The sequence below is a fragment of the Mauremys reevesii genome, linkage group 8, assembly GCF_016161935.1.
Source record: "Mauremys reevesii isolate NIE-2019 linkage group 8, ASM1616193v1, whole genome shotgun sequence".
Classification (NCBI taxonomy): domain Eukaryota; kingdom Metazoa; phylum Chordata; order Testudines; family Geoemydidae; genus Mauremys; species Mauremys reevesii.
The window spans coordinates 102,181,323-102,204,604 of record NC_052630.1 but is presented as its reverse complement, the minus strand read 5'-3'; the positions used below and the strand labels follow the sequence as shown (position 1 = coordinate 102,204,604).

The 23,282-nt window shown below is 46.0% G+C and overlaps 1 protein-coding gene across 1 annotated transcript in view; it reads right to left on the bottom strand.

The window, feature by feature from the left end:
• The window catches only part of TRABD2B (TraB domain containing 2B), a 383,471-nt gene that overhangs the window by 38,946 nt on the left and 321,243 nt on the right, over positions 1 to 23,282 (bottom strand). The window contains exon 5 of the mRNA XM_039483378.1: positions 17,208 to 17,298. Within this exon, the coding sequence (XP_039339312.1) occupies positions 17,208 to 17,298 (91 nt within the window). The remainder of the gene's footprint in view (positions 1 to 17,207; positions 17,299 to 23,282) is intronic.

The following is a 23,282-nucleotide window of genomic DNA, read 5'->3' as shown; positions in this document are numbered from 1 at the left end:
AATCTTCCACCTTTGCTAGAAGGGCTTCCTTATATGAATCGTGGAATCTAACTTAAGAGTCTTGTTTTTGAAAAACTTGCCCTTACTGGATTTCTTTCCACACAACTTAACTGCCCCACCCAGGAGATTTTCAAGATACTTAGGGATTTAAGAGCCCAAGTCTCACTGAAAGGCAATGGGACTTGTGCTGTTAAATCTTTTAGGGGCTTTTGAAAACTCTCCTCCGGAAAAAGCTTTTGCGAACCTGTAAATGAATCCACTCTCCACTAGGTGTCCCCTTGAGGCCAGGCATGGCATAGCAGATCGCTTGCTCCCCTGCCAATGGTTGCTCTGGTTTCTCTTTCAGTGTCTTGGCCCTCCGGCCAGGTTACCATTTTAAGTCCACCCCTTCTGGGGTCACAACTGTCCAAACTGAAAGTCCCCAAATGACCCTAATGCAGACAAAATCCTTCCACCACCTCTGGGGCTACTCCTCTGCTTGCCTTCAGGGCTTAGCCTGGAGCCCCCCCGCCCCCCGGTGGGGTTGATAAGCTTCGCAATGGGCTTGTATTCCCCCTTGCTTGGGGCCAGTGGGGGAACGGAACCCGGTCCCACTCCGGATTCTGGCCCAGGGCCCTGAACTGAACAGTCAGCTCTACTCCTTGAGCTGTGTGCAGGGTTCCCTTCCTACCCAGCCTCTTATGTTCCCCTCTGGGTCTCTCTCTGCCTCTTCCTTCTCCCAGAGCTTTCCCCTACCTCCTCTGGGCGTCGTTCCTGGCACTTTCTCCAGCTGGGCATTGTCACCGCGTAAGCTTGGCCTTCCCTCTTTCTACAGCAGCCACCTTCTGCTCTGTATGGGACATTAAACTCATAGGCTTTAAGGCCAGAAGGGACCATCGTGATCATCTAGTCCAGAGGTGGGCAAACTACAGCCCGCAGGGACCCTCCTGCCCGGCCCCCGAGCTCCTGGCCCAGGAGGCTCGTCCCCGGCCCCTCCCCTTCTATTCCCCCTCCCCCGCAGCCTCAGCTTGCCCCGCCGCCAGCACAACGCTCTGGGCGGTGGGGCTGTGAGTTCCTGGGGCAGCGCGGCTGCAGAGCCCGGCCTGACCCGGTGCTCTGTGCTGCGTGGTGGCGGCGTGGCCCGGCTGTAGCGTTGCCAGCCATCAGTGCTCCAGGCAGCACGGTAAGGGGGCAGGGAGCAGGGGGTTGGATAGAGGACGGGGGAGTTTGGGGTGGTGGTCAGGGGGCAGGAGTGTGGATAGGGGTTGGGGCAGTGGGGGAGGGGGGAAACAGGAGGCAGGGGTCCTGGGCAGGCAGTCAGGAAGGAGGGGGGGTTGGATGGGGTGGCAGGAGGAAGTCAGGGGACGGGGAAGGGGTGGTTGGATGGGACAGGGGTCCTTGGGGGCTGTCAGGAATGAAAGGAGGGGTTGGATGAGGTGGCGGGGAAGTCAGGGGTGAGGGTTCTGGGGCATCAGGGGACAGGGAGTGGGGGTGGATGGGGCAGTGGTCCCGGGGGGGCCATCAGGGAACGGGGGGTGGGTTGGATGGGGCAGGAGTCTCAGGGGGGTGGTTGATAGGAGGTGGGGGCTAGGCCACGACCCACTCCCCTAACCGACCCTCCATACGATTTCCAAAACCTGATGCAGCCCTCAGGCAAAAAGTTTGCCCGCCCCGATCTAGTCTGACTGCCTGCACATCGCAGGCCACAGAACCTCACCCATCCACTCCTGCAATAGAACCGTAACCTCTGGTTGAGTTACTGAAATCCTCAACTCAGGATTTAAAGACTTCAAGTTACAAAGACTCCCCAGGCCCCATGCTGCAGAGGAAGGTGAAAGCCCCCAGGGTCTCTGCCAATCTGACCTGGGGGAAAATTCCTTCCCAACCCCAAGTGCGGCAATCAGGTAGATCATGTTGGCAAGACCCACCAGCCAGGCACCTGATTCCCCCTAGGTGGGGCTCATTTTATAATCAGGTTCGCTTAGCCCGTGGCTCTCCAGCCCATCGGGCGAGCCACCTCAGTTACAGAACAATAGAACTATAGTGGAGAAAATTGCACTAAATAAGATTTGTACGTCATCGAGCCTTTCCCCAGCTTTCCCAGGATAAGAAGAGCAAAGTAAACACCAGGCGATTTTCTGGCTCTTCTAACTGCATTTATTCCAAACAATACATGTCACTGGCACCTTATGCTGAATCCTTTCCTAAATACCTGGACATGTACGTGCTTTGTTACATCACTGTGTCCTCGCACAGACGTATAATCATCCCTTGATCATGTGTAAAATTCTTATTTAACATTAATGAAAGGTTACGTGCATTGGTGGAGAGGAGACTGTAGGTCTCACTGCCCCATTTGGATGTGTAGGTGTTGGGATGGGAATAAGTAAAGGGTTGTGTGTGCAAAAACTGCCTATGGAAATGTAAAGGGCTAGACTGAACACATGGCCGTCTTCCTTTGATATATTTCAATGGGTGGAGTTTGACCATTAGATCAGAGGTGAGTTCCCCATCATGGGAGGTACTAGCAGGGCCGGCTCCAGACCCCAGCGCGGCAAGCACGCGCGTGGGGCGGCCCTTTCCCGGGGGGGCGGCAGATTGGGCCGGCCGACCTGCCGCTGTCATGCCTGCGGGAGGTACACCGGAGCCCCGTGAGGACCGGACCTGCCGCAGGCATGACTGCGGAGGGGGCGCTCGTCCCGCGGCTCCAGTGGACCTCCCGCAGGCGTGACTGCGGACGGTTCGCTGGTCCCGCGGCTCAGCTGGACCTCCCGCAGGCATGACTGCGGCAGCTCAAGCAGAGCTGCCGGACCTGCGAACCGTCCGCAGCTGCGGGAGGTCCAGCCGAGCCGCGCGACCAGCGGACCCTCAACAGTCATGCCCGCGGGAGGTCCGCTGCTCCCGCGGCTCCGGGGCGCCTCCCGCGCATGACTGCTTGGGGCAGCCAAATAGGTAGAGCCGCCCCTGGGTACTAGACACCCTCAACTCTCATCATTGTTGAACTCAGACGGGCGGAGCGGGTTAGGGCGCGGGGGTACCCATTTTTCCAGGGGCCCCCATTTGGCCGGGGCCCCTGGGCACTGGCCCTGTGGCTAATCCGCCACTATGTTGCAAGCTTCTGCTTCACAGGGGAGTGTGACCATATTTCAAGTAGGGACGAAGCCAGTCAGGGATGCTTCTTGCCTCCAGAACTCAGCGAGAAGTACGATACTACACAACTAAGGCAGGCCCACACGAGCCCACCTCCGCCAGCTGGATTGTGCTTTAAATTCCAAGTGTGTAATAAAAACAGAGGCACAAAGATGTGGATGTAGAAAACGCTTCCACTCTGGAAGGATATTTCAGTTTCACTGACTAAAGCTAACTCATTCTGAATGCTGTTGGCGCACACACATACTCTAGGGTTAAATTTATCCCAGTGCCCACCCAAACCAGCATCTTCATGGAGGCTATGTGGCAGCCTGACTTAGTCCCTTGTGATTACAATCCTGGATATACAGAAGTATCATTTTTCCTCAGTGGAAGGGGAGACTGTTTATCTGGGAAGCATGTCACATCAAGCACAATAGGAAACTATTTAGATTTCCAAAACTAGGTTAGTGCTCGACTTCCAAGCTGTCCATCAGGAATACTTCAGAACATAAACATGTCTTTGCAGTGGGGTTCCATGGAAAGCAGTCAATACCCTGAATCTTTAAGCCTGGTTTGATCACTGTTCATCTTCGTTTCAAAGCACTGCACTTACTTCAAATGCAACAGGGCCCCTCACTGAGAATATGGTCTTGGAGGACAACAGACTCCAGACTCGTATCAGCAGTTCCAAATTAAATGGAGATGGGTTGTCTCTACAAAGGTATTTTTGTGACTGGCTTTATTTTTGCATAAATAATTCTGAAATATAAAGTTGGGGCTGAATCCGATGAGGAACGTAATCTAGTTGTTAGAACAGGGCACTGCCTGCAGGACTCCTGGGCCCTACCCGTAACTTTGTCACTGAGCAACTGCATGATCACATGCAAGTCATAATGCTTCTGTGGTTGTATAAACTTCCCGGGGGCCAATGGGGACAGAATTCAGGATTTTCTGCTCCAGAAAACAATAGCTTTCAATGAACTAGAGCTACATTCCTCAGTACCCTCTAGAAGGTGACAAGTACACACCTACTTGAGCAGGCCTGGAATTCCATACAGCAGAGGGCAAGGCTGATCCATATGCTCTAGCCAGTACATTAACACTCAGATTTGCAAAGCCTCCTTAAGTGACTAAATATCTCACGCTTAAAAGCCACATAGATGCTCAGTTTTCCCATCTGTAAAGTGGGGATAATACTACTTGTTTGCCTACTCTGAGGGGGTGTAGTGAGGCATTGTTAATGAATAAATGTAAAGATCTTTCAGATTCAAGGACAAAGTGCCCTAGAAGTGCCAAGAGTAACCTATTACTATTGAAACTAATGAAGAATGGTTTGGAAATACAGAATGAAAACAGTGAAGTCCTGGGATTGCAAATATATGCAAAAATGAGGCGCCTAAATGTAGTAAGACTGTTAAGCAACTTCAGTACTTTCCAACACGTACATCAACTGCAGGATTTCCCAATATTTTTTCTTTAATTTGGCATGGGCGAGAGAACATAGATATCACTGTAGACTGTGGCCCGGGAGGTCAGGATGGAGGTGAAGCTGTAAAACAGTTGATACATAATTATGTGTAAATATGATAGCTGGGACCTTCAAAAGGATCCAGCATTAACTTAACCCTTTTTCCCACTCAAGCCAATGGAAGTTTTACTTGTGACTCTAATGGGAGCAAAGTTGGGCCATTTCTAAGTGCTTTAGAAAATGACACCCTATAGAGATGGGGTGCTTTACAAATGATAGACAGACAGAGGAAGTCAAAGAAGCTATGACAAAGAAGTCAAAGAAGCTGTGACAATTTACAGCAGCTTAGGATCTGCTTTACTGTGTCTCTCATACAGGCTAAGGGTCTTACTCCTGTGGGAATTATGTGCCACTGCAGACATGCAGAATTCATATCCCCCAGAGATTTCTTTGCTTCCCCGCAGAAAAATGACTTGCTGACAGTCATTTTTGTGGGAAGCCGCAAAAGCAGTTACCCACCCCTCCCAGCAGCGTGGGTGTGTTGTTTCAGATGCCCAGAGCAGCCGGTTGAGAGGTAAATCACCGCTGGTGTTGGGGTCAGGGGAACTGGGGATGCCTTCGAATGTGGCTCCTACCATGTGTTGGGCTCAGCTGATAGTCCTGGCTGGATTGGGTGCGGGAGAATATGGGACTTCCTCTTTCCCTGCAAGGAGCGGATGGGGCAGGGGCAGGGCCAGGTCAGACCCACCCCCAGAAACCTCCCTCAGCTGCAGGAAGCTCCACTCACATCCCTCCCTATCACTGCTCAGCTGTGGGTGGAGGGGTCTCTGAATGGGGATCTGCTACCCTGTCTGCCCAACCCTTGTGCATCCGGACCCCCCCATACTCAGACCCCTCTGCCAAGCTTCACCCCACCACACCCAAAACCCCCACACCAAGCCCCCCACATCTGAGCCCCCACCCTGCTAAGCCTCACTCCCCACACTCAGAACTCCCCAATCCCGAGCTCCCCACACCTGAACCCCCACCTCACCGAGCCTCACCCCCTGCATCCAGACCCGCCACACCCAACCCCCCCCACCAAGTCCCACAGCCCTGAATATGGACCCTCAGCCCTACATGCAGACCGCCTCCTACTGAGCCTCCTGGGCTCAAACCCTCCCCCTGCTGAGCCTCATCCCCTGCATCCGGAGGCCCCCTGTGCTAACACTCCCCCGCCGAGCCCCATGACCCATTCACCTTGACCACCCCAACGGATCCCCTGCACCTGGACCACCACCCCACTGAGTCCCAACCAATTGCACCCGTACTCCCACCCAAAGCCACACTCCTGCAGCACCCAGACCCCCCCGCTGAACCCCGCCCACCCAGACCCTCCCTGCTGAGTCTCAACCACCTTTGACTTTACCCCCCACAGAATCCCATTGCCCCTGCACCCAGAACCCTCCCAATGAACCCCTGTGCATCCAGATCCCCCCTGCACCCAACCTCTCCACTGAGCTGCCTGCATCCAGATTTCCCCACACAGAACCCTCTCACCCTGTGTCTGGATCCCCCCCCACACACACACTTGGATCCTGCAGGGCTGAGCCTGCCCGCTCACACCTGCTGCTTCTGGTGCAGAGGGGCAGGGCACCAAGGTGTTTCTGGGGCAGGCCCAGCCCTTGCACTGTGTCAGGGTCAGGTGCAGCCTCACTGCTGAACCCATGTCCTGGGGGTGTATGAGCTTCAGGGTGAATTCCTACCTCTGTGCAGCCAGTGGCCTGTGCTTCCCCCTCCCATGCTGGAGCCTCCACATTTATTTATTGACAAATACAAACTGCAGAATTTTACAGAATTTTAAAATATTGTGCACAGATTTTTTTTTTTTTTTGGGTGCGGAATATTTAATTTTTTGGTGCAGAACTCCCTGGGGAGTAGCCAGGTCTATCTCTCACAAGTAGAACAACCTAAGACAGTGGGATTACGAACAATGAGGATTCCAGGACAAGGCCTAAGCAGAACAATTCAGTTTCCATCAGGATTTCCTGACCTGTTGGCCTGTCCCTTCACTGAAACTGTGGACGTGCCAATCCTAAAGTTGGATTTTTGTATCGGGACATTGCACTGGAAAATCTCTCTCCTTGAAAGAACCTCTCCATATTGGATCCATTGATGGCTGTTAATCATGTGTTTCCCAGACGTATCTACCTGATTGCTTTTGCCAACTTTTTTCGTATAGACATCCTCATTCCTCATTCTCCTTGCAACGTAGCACATCAGGGAGTGCAAGGGGAAAAAGTCAGTGTCTTTCAGAATGGATTAATGTTAATTAAGTTTGCAGGGGGAAAGAAAAGAGCTGAACTTGTGCTCTCTGTAGTTCAGGAAGCATGAAGTATTGCCATGTGCATCGATACACAGGAGGCTGCCCCTCACACACACAGAAAGTGGAGGAGTTGCTTTGCTGAGAAGTTCTGACTAAGCTAAAATGATGTCAAACACAGGAATTTAATCTCCAGGAAATGGAAAACAGATTGGTGTGATCCTCACTTGTAAGTAGCATGAACTGTAGTGAAGGGTGAACCACAAAGATTAGTTTGGCTCACAGAGGGATGAACAAGTCTGGATGCTTCTCTAACAGATCAGAAGTGGAGCTGGGTAATCTATTTGCAGCAAACCATTTACTGGATGAATTTAGCTCTTTTCAGATGATTAGGAATGGACTTTGATTGTTAATCAAAATCATTCAATGGGTATTGTATGCAAACATATTGTAAATTACTTGCTAACTGGTTCTTCAAGTAGTTGCTATTTATCATTTGTTAGTTCTGCTACAGGCAAGTTTGAGGAGCGCTTACTTGTAGTGGTGAGCACTTACTCCCATAAGTAGTTCCACTGAAGTGAATGTACTCAACAACGTAAGTACTCCACAATCTAGCCCTGTGAGACTGGCTACCTAAATCACATGGTTTTGTTTCTGGATGACTTCCAAATCACCTGGGACTTTCAAGATGGCCATGTGAACACCTCAGCACTACTACAGGTATGAAAATGTGTTTGTAAGAGTATTTATGTGTGGAAACATGAATATTCTCAGCACTTTCCTTTTCAGCAACCATTCTTGTGAACCGAATTTTACTTGCAGAAATGTTGGCCAGAAGGATAATACGGAGAAAAGACCTTGAAACTTATTTCTCCCACCTTGTTTGTAGGAAATCATCCATATTAAATACTTGCTTCTACATATCATGCAGAATTACCCGCAGTTCTGCTGACAACCAAGCGAGTAGTTCTAATGATTACAACACATCCCACAAACTCCACTGTTAAAAAAGATGGCTCTGGAAGTAGAAAAACTATCAGGTGAAATGTGTGAGGCCTCTTTGCATGACAGTATGATAACGAAGGCAGGGAAAGTTGACACTGGGTAGACAGAGTGACTGCAGACATATTGCAGACATACCTAGATAAATGGACAGTCCTTCAAACCACATGATGCCACTTTATACCATTGTACCACTTGAGCTGGTACAAAGGGTAGCAGCACTTTAGTCCAGATTGATATCACTGGGGAATGAATCAGTCCAAAGGACAAGTACAACACGATCGCTGACAGAGCAATCTTCTTTGTAATCCTGTTTTAGCGAGAATGGGCCAAATTCTCTGCTGGTATAAATAGGCACAGCTACATGGTCTGAATTTGGTCCAGTATCTCCAGGGCTAGAGGGTCATTCTGTCTCCTTTCTGATTCATTCTGTAGCCTTTCTGATGAGGACGCCAACAAAGCTACCATATTATTGCCAATTCTGGCACTGGTTCCTGTCCTGTGGAGATCGGTCCCATGGGAGGGATGCCTGGAAAAGCAACCCATTTCCTGTAGGTCACCAAACAACCATAATAGGCCAGATCCAAAGACCATAGAAGTTCAGCAGAGTCTTTCTACTGCCTTCAATGGATTTTGAATCAGCTCTATGGAACTGAGCTGTGGGTTCCTTGGCCAAGGAACCTCTAGGAACCCCTGCTCTGAGGCAGTCCATGCAACAGGCAGCCTAGGAGTGCGGGGGCCTGGTAGCTTGGGCTACCCAGCAGAAGGAGCTGAAAAACTGGGAATAATTTCACATTTTTCTGGCAAAACTAATATTTTCTTTCAGAAGGTGCCCGATAGCTGATAGGTGGCATAAACAGCATGCACAGACACTGGCCATAACTAATACCTTGCTATGATGTGAGAGGGTCTTTACATTTTCATTGACAAATTAACTCTGCTTCCCTACCCCTGATTTTGAAACCTTTCCCTATTTCCTCCCACCCCCAATACCTACCTTGAGTGAGTCAACCCCTGAGATAACTATGGAGATAGGGGAGATAAAATCATGAAGGATGATATTGTAGGGCCATGTAGGAATTCCACCATATTTCCATGACTAAATTTCAAAAGCACTAAACAATCCTATTCCCCAACTTTAGGTTAGGCAATACATTCACATACACATGGACATGATCCCTATTTAATCCCCATCCTGTCCTCTTTGGAACCATTGCAAATTATATTGTCATGTGAAAAACAATGAATTATGGCTTTGCTTCCCTTCTGTCCTGACTGTGATGGAGCTAGTGAAGGGAGGATGATCTAGAGGCTTGGATTAAATCCCAAAAGTTCACAGTAGAAATCAGGGATTGTTCCAGCACTGCCACCTGGAAACCATTCAGAGTGGGGAAAAGATAGCCAACTTTTTTCCCATCTCAGAAGAGATTTGGTTCAGGGTAGCTTAAAGTTTTGCGTGAAGATTCATGCCAGTTCTTACTTGATCTGAATCAGTTCATCCATCCCCAGACAAAGGTGTCATTTTACATTACGTGCTATTTCTTTATCCTTCTCTTTTCTAGCAAAACTTTACCTCGTTTGACTTCAACCATTCACTCAGAGAGTGAAATTCTGGCCTCAACTGAAGTCAAGATTTCAGTCTATAGATCTCTTTTTCCCCCCTTTCTCTCAATCTACCTTCATAATGTTCTTTGTCTTACCTCATCTTCTTTAAACATGGACCTCTACATAGTTTGCGTTCTTCGTTAGTAGACCATCCCTCCCATCTGTCCCGTTCTCCCCGCTCCCCCGCCAAAAGAAGCCATTTCAGTGTTCATTTCAGAGACTGGTCAGAGATGCAAAGTTGACATCTGGATGTGGATCCAAGCTTCGCCAACATTTGCAGCTGTTCAGATCCAGCAGGACGGAAGCTCTCTGCAAAGTTGATATCTGCATTCAGACCTGAACTGCTCCAATTTGTGGGTGGGTTCAATTCTGGAATTTTGGTTTGGTATCATGGGCAGTTAATTGGCAGTTTGCTGTTCTGGGAAGCGCGATAAGAACTTGGAATGATGGGCGAGATGGCTCCGCATAGCTCTGAGCACAGGGAAGAATGATGGCTATTGGCATGTGAGAAGGGACTAGGGAGATTTCCAACCTGTGGGAAGGTGTGCAGCATTATTTGTCTTTTTGAAGCTGATCCTTCTCATCTGTAATACCAGACTGTGGTATACTACAAACACGGCTTTATTTCTGAAATTAACTAAACATATTGTTTCTTCTAAGACTTAGGCCCAGATCCTCAATGGGAGATAGGCACCTAAATCCCTTTGAGGATCTGGGCCTTAAGCCTAGTGTTGATTAGAGAAAATTAAGTTATACAAAAACTGCTATCCATACCAACTTCGGGCCTGATCCTACAACGGGATCTTTGACGCCCAGGGACAGTTTTAGGAGCTGGGGTACAAAGTGGCTGTCATGGGTGCCAATTTCCAGGGGGCGCTATACTGCTTAGCCATTTTTTTCTTCACTGATTGGATGGCTCTGGTTTTCTTTGTTTGTTTCTTTTTGGCTCAGGTCTCAGGAGATGGGGGAGGGGGTGGCATGGAAAACATTTTCCACCCTGGGCAGCAGAATGCTTAGGGACGTTTCTGCTCCCACCCATGAAGATACCTAGAAATAAGAGCAATGCCTGTATTCTGTGCAGCTTCAGGGCCATAGATTTCTTCTGCCCATGCCCAGCATCTATTCTTGTTGACACAGCAAGTCTTAGATGGAGTAGATCCCATGCTCACAGCTAAAACAGCAGCATATAAAAATAACCATTGAGCTAATTGGTTTGCTGCTGCACCTCCAGGTTACTTTCTGTGCAGTCAGTGCACCATTAATATTTCTTTAAAATCAACTGAGTGTCAGGGGACATTCAGATGCCTTCCAGGTGTGGACTGCTTGCTCTAACCTGTACATTCAGCAGCTCAGTGTGTGTGCTGCTCAACCTGCCTGCAGCAGGTATATTCAAGGGCAAAATGTGTTTGCCTGCATTACGCCTATTATTCTTCTGTGCAGATCCCATGCATTCGGGAACATACCTGGGACATACCACAGCAGTGAAGGGGATTTTTAATAAGGTAAATTGACAGCAGGAATCCCATGGGTTTCATCATGATCGATACAATACAACCCTTAAGGAAGTAATAAAGCGGAGGCCATTGCATTTTGGTTTAGGGTGTCATACTCAAAAGTGCCTAAGGGCCAGATTGACGAAGGTATTTGGGCACCTAAGCTGCAGATATGTGCCTAGTGAATATACCAAATTGCTGAAGCAGGTTAGATGCTTTGACTGTCATGGGATTTAGTTGCCTAGCCTGCCAAGGCATTTTGTAAATTCCATGAGATGCTTATCTATATCTTCATGTACCTAATTACCTTGGTCAAGCTGAGCGTTAGGCATCTTTGAAAACATCCCCCTTAAATTCCAGTCCTCTCCATCAACAAGATCAAAATGTGGATTGTGATGAAATAAATATTTTTGAAATTGGATCCATTTTTTTTAACCCCCCCCAAAAAATGTCCTCAAAATATATTTGTGGGGTGAGCTGGAACAATTTTTGGATTTTGTTTTTCTCTTGTGGATCCCATCACGGCCCCTAAATAGAGGTTTCAGGCAACGAATGGCTAAACATACATCTCGTAGCCTCGCCCCGAGATAACAGCAAACATTCTTGTCTTGTGCCTCTTTCATTGAGGAAGGGAGCACATTCCACTGCAAATCAATCTTCTCTCTCGCTCTCTGCTCCTTCAGAAAGCGGGCAGGTGGGGGAGGGAATTTTGCCTCATACAGATTCCAATGGCTTGAGCAGATCAGTGGCCGCAGCTGCTGCAAATTTAATTTGAAACAGCAGAACTAAAAGATCAATTCAGGAAGCACCTGCGGCCAATGATGCTTCTCTGTTGTTCAAGAATTCTCAGAATCTACTCCATCCTTCAGCTGCATGCCAAAGCTTTACGTACTGGATACGGTCTCATAGGCCAACAAAATGCACGGTAGTACTTCTTTCCATCAAACCACTTTGCTGGGTGCTATATTTAATTATATGTTCTTGCTGAATGGAAGAATATAAGCTGTGCTTTTATTTCTGTCCTTAACCTCTTGGGGCTAAGCAGCAGAAATTAATTACCATCCTTCTATATAGGCCTCTCTTCCCAGTGGAAGCAGCAAGAGGCAAGCTGCAGCTGATACCTGTATACTCTGCCAAACCAAGGAAAGGTACAGCATTTCTCCATGACTTGGCAGCAGGTGAGGAGCATGGCCATTGGGATGGCTTGTCCTACAGTCCTTATGCACAGGAGAGCTTGGGTACCACAGTTGTCCCTATCACAAGAGCACACAAAGGTGAGAAGTCTACTCAGGTCCTCCACCATGGATCCATGCAAAAGCCTGCTCACAATCTGGCCCTTCACTTTCATGGACTCAAGAAGATGATTGTCTCTGCTCTTCTTAGCTAGGTTTTATTTTTGGCTGAACGTATATAATTAAGCTTTCAAGGTAGAACACTTCAGATTTTATCCTTTGGATTCTGCTTTTGTGCTGTTTGAGTCTCGCACTTCTTCTAACACACATGATGAAATCCCGTAGGTATTTCTGGAGAGAATCTGAATATATTCTTATGTTTTCTGAAAATCAAATAGATTTCAGAGCCAAGATAAAATGACCTAAGGTGACATTGCTTGGCTATGAAGCTATTCACAGCTTTCTTTAATTTTCCTTTAGACTAATGAAATTCAAACTATTTATGGAATCCCAGAATCTGAGACATCAAAGACAAATGTGGCCTATTGGTCCATCTCCCTGCCAAGCTAGGATTGTTCCCTGTAGCATGGAACACCATCTAGGGTTTTGTCAAAGCTAGTTTAAAAGTTCCAAATTATGGGTCTTATGACTTTTCTCTAGAAAGACTGTCCTAGAGCCTAATATAGCCCACTGTCAGGAAACTTCTCTTGATGTCTAGCCTAAACCTTCTCTTCCTTAATTTCACCCTACATAAACCCCCATGTGCTACCCTAAACGATTCCTCTCCAACAGTGCTCCAACCATTCAAATATTGTGGACCCCCCCACCACCTGAGTTAGCATTCCCTTGGCCAAGCTATAGACATTTAGCCATCTTAATTTTTTCTTGCCAATCAATCCATCCATTCTGCCCATGCCCCTAACCAAACAAGTGTCCAGCCAAACTTCTCTGAACTTCTTTCACTTTCTTAACCACCTTTTCCCAATGTGGTGACCCAGAATGGAACACAGTGGACCTGATTTCTTAGTCTACACTGGCATAAGTGAGAGGAGACTCAGACCCATTATTTCACGTGCAGTCCTTCAAAGATCATGCAGAAAGCAACCATGCTTCATAAAGTGATGTGACTCAAAATTGTCTGGACCTTTTTATTTTAACCAAACTCATGCTTAATTTGCTGTCCATTACCACTGCAAGGTGTCTTTTAGCAGTAGGACTTTCCAAGTCTTCCCCTCCCTTTTTGTGTATTGGTACTTATTTTGATTTAAATAGTTAAAAATATAAAGACATCTACACAAGGCTCTAGATGCCCTATCACTCTATTAATATTACAGCATAAACTCAGCACCATTAAACAGTCAATCAGACAGGAACTCAGCCAGTTGGTTGTCTCCAAAAAGAGTCCTTTCTGCTCCTTCATCATTCTGGGACCATACCCTCAACCCTCTCCAAAACCTGCATCAGACAGATGTCCTTTGCAGAGTCTCCAGAGGTAGCCAAATACAGACTATTCCAGACCTGGGGGGAAGCACTTTCCATGGTCCTCACTTGTCAGCAGCCTCCTTGCTTTTACAAAGGGGAACCAGTGGGAGTACGGCAGGGGGAGAAAGTCAATCCTTCAGGTAGGCAGCACATGTGGTTTCAATTATTTTCCTTTCAGTGCATTAGATTCCACGTTTCCAAACACAACCTCACTTTGCTGTTTTCTGTCTGTCTCTGAACTTGCTAAGTTGTATTTTTTAACATTTCCTCTGTTCTGAGTGATGTTTGCAAAGTAGTATCACCTGCAAATTTCATTAACATGCCATTTACGCCCTCTTTTAAACCACGAGTGAAGACATGGAGTAAGATCTCACCCATGGCTGACTGATCTGTCTGTCTAGGCATTTATGCCATGCTCATCAATGTAGTATCCAACCCTGATAGAATACTGCTAGACCCCCTCCTCGATCCATCTCACATAGAATCATAGAAATGGAGGGCTGGAAGGATCTCAAGATGTCATGCAATCCATCCACCCATGCAGAAGCAAGATTAAGTATGCTTCCTGATAGGTGTTTGTCTAACGTACACATAAATATCTAGCACTGAACTCCTCTCTATCCCTTGACATGGTTGCTACACTATAGAATGCACGTTTTCTACAACTCTTTTTTATGGGAGCAGAGAAAGACAGACATCATGATTCTAGGAGACAGAATATAACATTTTACTAAGTCTCCCATATAAAACTCAACCTGGACCTGGAGGACCAAGAACTTCACGGGTTTAACTAGAGCTGCTCAACAGAAAAGTGTTTTTTTGAATAAATGACCTTTTTTTTTTTTTTCCAGAAAAGGTCTTTGATTTTTTTGTTGGAAAACAGAAAGCCCCAAACCTGAAAATTGTTTTTATTTTGTTTATAACTGTCAGAAATTAGGGTGACCAGATGTCCCGATTTTATAGGGACGGTCCTGATTTTAGGGTCTTTTTCTTATATAGGCTCCTATTACCCCCCACCCCCCGTCCCGATTTTTCACATTTTCTGTCTGGTCACCCTAGTCAGAAATATCCATTAATATTTTGATGAAAACTAACTCTTTTAGTGGTTTTAGTTTTCATCAACATTTTCCATTGGAAGAAAAAAAAACAAAAACATTTTCTGACCAGGTCTGTTTTCAACATAACTCCACAAGCTCTTTCCATTTACAAGTGATTCCTATCTTTCTGCCCCAATGAATTTCCAAATCATATCTGAACATATGCCCTTCCTTCCCTCTTGTATCTTCTCATTTCTTTCTCCATCTGATATTATTTAACTCTGAAGTTTTATTGCTGAATAAACTCTGTGAAGCATTCAGGATAAACTTTGTGTCAGAGATACTTATGGGCCATTAAGCGTTATCATATTCTATATGAAGGATTGCAGGAGTTTTGCAAACAAGGTCCAATCAGCCAAATGTTAAGACTATATAAATCTAGACAGTGTCTTTGTACAGAGAATACAACCAGACAAGAGTCGTTAGTCCTGCAGTTAATCCTGTTAATGAAACTCACCTCATATTTGCATTGTGCACTGTTAGTCCCACCAGGGACAGGAAAATGCTACTAACTGTGGCAGATTCGGCAATTTCCTGCAATATCCTTGGGAGACCGTATTGAATTATGTTTAAGTATCTTTGGAGCCCATTGTATTAAATGAATTGTTTATGTATTCTTGTGGGCTGGGATTAAATGAATTGTTTATGTATTCTTGCGGGGAAGGGTGGAGCACGGATGTGATAGGTGCGAGAGCTATGTGCCAGGCAAGAATGGGCTTTTGGAACAAAAGATATTACATTGTTTTCCTGGGAATTTCCCTGGAGAAGTGAATGCGAATTCCACAACTCTGGGCATGCAAAAATCCAGCCTTTTGAAGCTACGCCTTGAGGACTGAGCCATTGTCTGCTGGTCACCTCTTACAAGAGGCCAAGATCAAAGGGCCAAGCTGTATAAAGTAAAGACTGAACTATCCCTGGTTGTGCTGTTTCTGAATCTGAGACAGTTATGAACTTGTAACCCACGGGGAAAACTCAGCGGTGGGTTTTGAAGGACTGACACCTACCAGAGTCTGAGGCTGGAGTTGGGGTGATTTGGGGCAAGCCTTTTAGCATGCACATAGGTTCTTTTACTGTTTTTAATGTTTTCTTGCTGATTATTTTTTACCTTAACAATAAATGTTCTTGCTTGTAGAGTGGTGTACAAACACCATGGGACATTATGTTGTTCACAGCCTCTGGAGAGCAGGGGTGGTGGAACAATTTGTATAGTGGGGATGCTGAGGGACATTGACTGAAATTATAAACCCTGCATATGACAGAAACCTCTTCCAGCCAGGGGGTGCTGCAGCACCCCTCGCATCCCTAGTTCCAGTACCTATGCTGGAGAGAAAGCAAAACACAGACTCTGGCCAGCTTAGGCCATCTAGCTTGCTGGGAAAAGCACAGTCTAGGCGGGGAGTTGTACATCCAGGAAAAACCCTAGTAAGGAGGAAGTGAGATGTGGGTCTCTGCCCAAGAGAGGTGATAGCTGAGGAGCCGGGAGCCTAGAGTGGGTGCCCTGGGTGGACCATAGAAGGGAACACACGTGCGATTGCTCAGAACAGTGGCACTAGCACTTATTCCGAGCGCGGGATTGCCAACAATCTTATGAAGAAATGTCAGCCAATGTTATCTCCAGGGTGCACAGGGGAGGATGAGAGTGCAAAGATAATGCATTTTCTTGGATACTCTCAGAGAGGAGAAGATCGTTACAAAGCACTCCTCTCAGGATGTGGGCTTTGTCTGGGACACAGATGCACAAAAGGGCCCTTAACGGAAAAATCGATATCCCTGTGGAGGAAAAAGGAGCCTGGCACAAAGAGGCATCAACAGTATCTCAAGTGGCAGCTACATTTCCAGCAATGCACCGTAGCCATGCAGCGTTGAGGTGACTCCTGCCCCAGGGAGAGGGGAAGAGGCAGCGGGAAAGCTGCCAGGGGAGAAGCTGACAAGGACAATGGCGTTCTTAATGAATAAAAGAACTCCACAGAATGGTACCACCTCTCAGTACATTGACCTGTTCTTGTTTTCACCATGGTGCATCTGATCTGGTCTGAATCGTAGGTGCTGGACTAGGGGTGCTGCCACACCCTCTGGCTTGAAGTGGTTTCCAGGGTTTACAGTTTAGTTCAATGGCTAATTGTTGTCTTTCCAATAAACACGGCGTATTGCCTTTTCCCCTGAAAAAGATCCCGTGTGCTTCTTATAAGCATAACATCAGCACCCCCAGTATACAAATTGTTCAAGCATCCCTGGTGTGAATTAGCAGTGTCTATGTCATCTAAACCTACAGGGAGCTACCTCCTGCCACAGTATCACACATTTGATGTACATTAGCTGACACTTCAGATGCCTTCCATTGAAACGAGTACCTGTAACTTTATAGGGAAGAAGGTAACTCACCCTCTTCGCTCACCAAAATAACCTTGCTCACTTGGAGAGAGAGAGAGAGAGAGACAGAGACAGAGGTTAAAGGATCTACAGGCAGCTGCTTACTTTCCAATTGGTTGTCCAGCAGGTGTATGCTCCACTTCAAAGCCTGCTTGTCTCAGCACATCAATCACAGTATTGTTACCCAGGAAGTGACCTAAAACATGGACAGAAGAAACAGCAGCATCACTCAAACTGCTCTTTGAGGGTACTCCCTCCTGTCGACCCAAGCTAGGAGGAGTAGGTTACCACAGACAGGGCTGGCTCCAAGGACAAGCAAGTCAGGTCAAGCAACTGGTTGGGGCCCAGTAGACTCAGCTACTCACAGCCTGGTCCACTACTGCTCCTTGGGCAGTAGGAATGAGACTAGCCAACTCACAGCCTGACGCGCTGTCCCCTACTGGCCAGGGATTGATCGAATGGGTAGGCAACTCAAGGGCCATTTCTTCCACAGTAACTTGGAGCCTGCAAATTGTTGCGGTACTTCTGTATAGCTGCCATTTTAAACCCAAGCTCACACTCTAAATCACTCCCTTACCCGGGTTTTACAATTGTTCCTGCAAAAGGTGAGAGACGTATTATTAGTCACCCTAACCGTATTCAGATTAGGCTTGTATTCAGGAGTAAGACTGGGTGGAATGCAGGACTAGACGACCTCCTGAGGTCTCTTCCAACCCTAATCTTCTATGATTCTATGACACAAATACTCTGCTAAATACCACAGTGCCATCAGGCCGTGTTTCTATCCCTTGTTACTTAGCATTCCTAACATTTGTGGAATGGGTCAGGCTTGCGTGATTGTTTAGGGCATAGTTGTTTCTCTAGGATAATTGGCTAAAGTGGGGCTCAGAGTGGATAGATCTTATGCTGGTTCTCTGCACATCGGTGAATTTCAGCGTTGACTGGTAACCCCAAGCATTAAAAAAAAAATCATGAGATCAGCTTAAAAATCAGGAGATTAATAAGAATGAATTGTGGATTCTTTTCATTGGTCTGTGGGGTTTTGAGCCTTTGGGATTTGTCATAAAGCTACCTTTACCCCATACTGCCCTGTTGGCTGAGTGTATTATGGCAGGCATCCCCGCCTTAGTTTCCCTTTCCAAGGTTGGTCTTCTCAGCTTCCCAGATACAGGGCTGTATGGGAGATGTGGCTTAGCTCTCCAGCCAAGTCCCTTCTAGGGTAAAGGTAATGGTAATAATTGGAGATATACCAATCTCCTAGAAGTGGAAGGGACCTTGAAAGGTCATCAAGTCCAGCCCCCTGCCTTCACTAGCAGGACCAATTTTTGCCCCAGATCCCTAAGTGGCCTCCTTAAGGATTGAACTCACAACCCTGGGTTTAGCAGGCCAATGCTCAAACCACTGAGCTATCCCTCCCTCTTGGGTACCAAGAGTCCAAACAGAAAAGTTCTAAGCAAACAAAAATGTTCTTCTACCCTTCAGGCCTTCTCTTCAGCCCACCCGCTGGGCCTTGTTCGCAGCTCCTTTCTGAAGCCCCACCCGCTATCTGGGCTTCAGAGCCTAAGATGCTGCCTACTCTATTTTTAGTGCCATACTGCAAGCCCGAGTCCGTCAACCCAGGCTCTGAGACTTGCTGCTGCGGGCAACCACTTGCGTGTAGACGCACCCTAAGGATTCAAGGGTAATTCAGTCTCCAGTCTCTTTTAAGCCTCAGTCTCCCTGCCTAAATTGCCAGCAAGGATGCTAATTAGTATCAGTTGTGAGGGTGATGTGGTTATAGGGGTTTTAGTGCAACCCGCAAGCATCATAAACAGTTTTTAGCCAAAAGACAATTCTTTAAACTATTCAAATCATATTTGCAGGCCCTAACTTGTTCCAGGATTCCACTACCTCCTTTTCAGAAACATAAACATTTGATTTCCCCCCTGACTAACTTGCTTATAACTAAAGCCAAAGGAGCAGTCCCAAAAATGCGTTCCACGCCCTCAGAGGGGAGAGCAATATGACATTTGTGAGCGATTAATTTGATTTGATCATAACTGGATTTTGTTAAGCAACGCCAGAGCAAACAAAGGTCCTATCCTGCAATTGCTTGAACAGAGAGCTGAAAGTGGAATTGGGAACAAAGATGTCTCCGTGTTCATACTCCAATGTCCTAGTTTTCCTTGACATGGAATTCAAGTTGCCAACATTTTTATTGGTAGGAACAAGGGTCCTGAATCTTATTAACCTTTGACCTTTACATCATAATACCAAAAGAAACCCAATTACAGCTCTTAATTCATTTAGTCCTGGCAAAAAGTAGCATAATGACAACCCTAAATCCTCACCTATTCAACAAACATGACCAGGGCAGCAGCGTTACCAGCTTCCCAACAATGCACTGTAAATACATTCAGGGGTGAGAGATATTTTGGCCTTCCGATCCCTTGGCTTCTCTGTTAAGAATGCCAGCAAGGATGCCACCTGTGGATCTGGTTGGCTTTTGCTGAGTACTTAAGTTATTTAGGTTGAGGAAAGTATGGGATCGTGGCAGTTTTGTTCTCACTGCATTCCAAAATTGGACACACTTGTTTTCTGCCTTCTGGAATTTGTAGTGGACTGAAATACCGCAGTGTTGGGGATGACTTGAATTAATTAACAATTTTTGTCATGCAGATAGCTGTCCACCGGGATGTGGACAGAGACCATTAATCATTTCACCCAACAGTTTTTGGATTTGATCAACATTTGTTCATTATTTACCTGGAAGGAGTCAAACCAGACACGTAAATGTAAAAAGGCCTGCAATCCATCACTGTGCCTTGGGCCCTCCAGTCTTCTGCCTTAATTATTCATTAGGAAAACTTCCCAATGGTATCGGAAGGGTGCTTAAGATTTGCCCAGAAATTGCAAGGGATAAGAGAGGTTCCTGCTAAGTGTCATAACCCAAGATTGTTCTTGAGATCAATATTCTCCAAAGCAGATAGTTCGCACTAAGTTGGAGCCTCTTTACTCCAATGTCCAACAGACTCCTTCTCAAAGATCACTGTGGAAACAGCAGAGCTGGTTTTGAAGTAAGAAACTGGCCAGACAGCATAAGAATCTAACTACAAACACCCTAATGATGCAGACTGTGTAGGGTCAGAAGTTTGTCTCTCTTGGGGTACCCAGGTATTTTCCAAAAGTACCTGCCTGGATGAGCAAAGTCCAGAGAGATTCAATCAATAATGCCAGCGTATCCAGCCAAGCAATAGGCCAGTCGTCTCATCTCTTCGCTCCTAGCCCTAAGCCCACTGAAATCAACTGGAGTCTTTACATTGACATCAGTGGGTTTTGGGACCATGCCCTAATTTATAACTAAACTGACTCTTTTATCAGCGAAACACTGTAATAAGCAGCATAGTGAGGAGCCTACTGTACAAGTCCTCTTCAATCCGACCTAAAATATTTGCCTATTTGATTTTGCCTAAATGGCAGAATCTGAAATCCTTTAACTTCTCCCATTCATGCATCCTTCCCACTTTGCTGTGTCTTCTTTGCAATGATACTTGAATGTTGACCAGTTTTGCCTTGCTGCTCACTTTACTTCTCCTCGCCGCAATATTCATTTGGAATAACTTTTGGAATAAAAGTTGCTGTGCCCAACTTCTTATCTCTCTACGAATGGATCTGAAGATATGTTCTAGCTCAACCTGAAGTCATAGGGTTGATTCAGGAAGCACTGGATGAAATTCTATGGCCTGTGTTAGGCAGGAGGTCAGACTAGATGATCACTATGGTTCCTCCTGGCCTTAAAATCTATGAAAACTGCCCACACACTGTGACCTTCCTCGGCGGCACATATGCTGAGCTTAGCGCTATCTTTGCTAACAATTTACAGCAGCAGATGATTTTCAGTGGATCAGTTGCAGGGGCGGCTTTAGGAATCCCGCCGGTCCTGTGGCTCCGGGGGACCTCTGGCAAACGTGCCTGTGGAGATTCCGCTGGTCCCGTGGCTCCAGTGGAGCATCCGCAGTCATGCCTGCGGGAGGTCCACCCGAGCCGCGGGACCAGCGAACCCTCCACAGTCATGCCTGCGGGAGGTCCACTGTTCCCACGCCTCCGGTGGACCTCCCGCAGGCATAACTGCGGAAGGTCCGCCGGAGCCGGCTGCCGCCCTGCTGGCAAAATGCCGCCCCAAGCGCGCACTTGGTGCGCTGGGGTCTGGAGCCGGCCCTGATCAGTTGGCCAAATGAATGTCAATTTCTCCAGCACACTCAAACGTATTTCAGTGCATTGTGAACTAATTCCCTGCACTTCCTACTTCCTGCCACTTTATCACTAAAGCTGTTAAAAAAAAATAAAGATTTTGTAAAATTATTTTTTATTTTTATAATGGCTTGGGTATATTTCGTTCTCTCTCCACCTACTGAAAAATAGCAATACCATTTTTGCTAAAACTTTCCAAACGGTCAGAATTGTCAGAGAACAGGCCTGGAAAATATCTCCCTAAAAGGTAAAAACTTTAGGAAGTTATAATTATTGAAAACTTTTGTGCATGTGGAAATAGATAGCTAGATTAGATAGCTGGATATTTTAGATAGATAGATTAGATAGATAGATGTCAGGTCTTCTGAGCTGCTACTCGCTATTTATCCTGAACCAGGATGAAAAATCCCTTTAGTATTATCCTGATTTATTGTGACAGTTGATGAGTGCTAGGGCTAAAAAGGTCAGAATACCTACTGTCCTGGGAATGCCTAGTAACTATGCAGAGAAAAGCAGCCGAAAGGCAAAATAAAAGACCTGCCACACAGAGGTTTATGGTAATTCCAATACCAGGCACAAAGATGAATACTGCAACATCTCCACTAACAATTTAAGCTAAAATAAGTTTCATTGTTGCAAATAAACCATGGCAATAACACGCTGGGTATGATATTTCTAGGTTAGAAGGATTTGATTTTTATCAGTAAATATTAATTTCACTGTATACACACAGACTGACAAAAATATTTCCCTCTATAATAATCAAAATCTACAGACAGGGAAAGGAAGAAAAATGCTGCCTAAGAGCTTATCATGGTTTGATATAAGGATATTTACTTTGCATATTTTGACATGCAATGTTGACAACTTGTAGTTTTAATGGTTATAAAGCTTTAACATTTTTTAATCTCAACGCCTACTGTCATTAAATAATCTGACACTCCCAACATTTCCTGAAACTGTAAACATGTAAAATAGATAAATATACAAAAAATACTTTAAGCCCATAATTTTGCACAACTGTGAAGCTTTAAGTAAATAAAAAATACAAAATAATAACCAATATTCTGTCAAAATTACAAAAAAAAAGAATTCTTCTAAGCCTATAAATATATCTGTATGTACGATGCTCATGACACTACAGGGCAAGACTGTTCAAATGATAAATGGGTACTGTAATAGGTACTGTACAAAGTTAAAATTTGAGCCATCTCTTGAAAAACTCTGCCACTCCACATTTCTAACAGGTCCTGGATTGATGCATATTTAGAGTCAACTTCTGCTGTTTTTTACTAAAGTCGATTCACCAGAAGAAGATCAGGATGAGATCCAGGACAGGAATGGGGAGTAAAGGCAGTCCATCTGCTTCCTAGAGAAGACTTGATACCAATGACTTTTGCTAGAGGGTAATTTTCAATGCTAAACATACAGTGAACTCAAAGTTTGGCCATTATTTGCTTTAATAACTGACTACTTTGTAAGAAGGATCTCTCTGTGTAACTCCCAACTAAAGTCAATAGGAGTTTTGCCACTGACTTCATTGGGGCCAGGTTTTCACCCCTTTAGCTCAAGTGGTATGAGCCTGTGTTTTGGGGTCAGACAATCTGAATTTTTCAGTGAATGTGTTTTCACAGTGTGACGTTGCACTCTATATGATTTTATGAAAATATGCTAATGAGTGTGAGTATAATTTAACTGAAATATGCTTCATGCAAATAGTCTCTTGTAAGGTATCATTACAAACCTTATAATCTACTGAGCATGGTCATCCTATTTGTATAAATGTATCACTCTTGTATCTGAAACTAGAAATATAGAATATAACTCTGAGGTCCTATTGTAGTTATGCAAAGTGTGGGCCATTAATGGTGGTTCGGAATCATGATGGCTCCCATCAACCAGGACAGCTCACTGTGGATGGTTCCGTTTGCTTGCAGGCCTTCCTGTGAG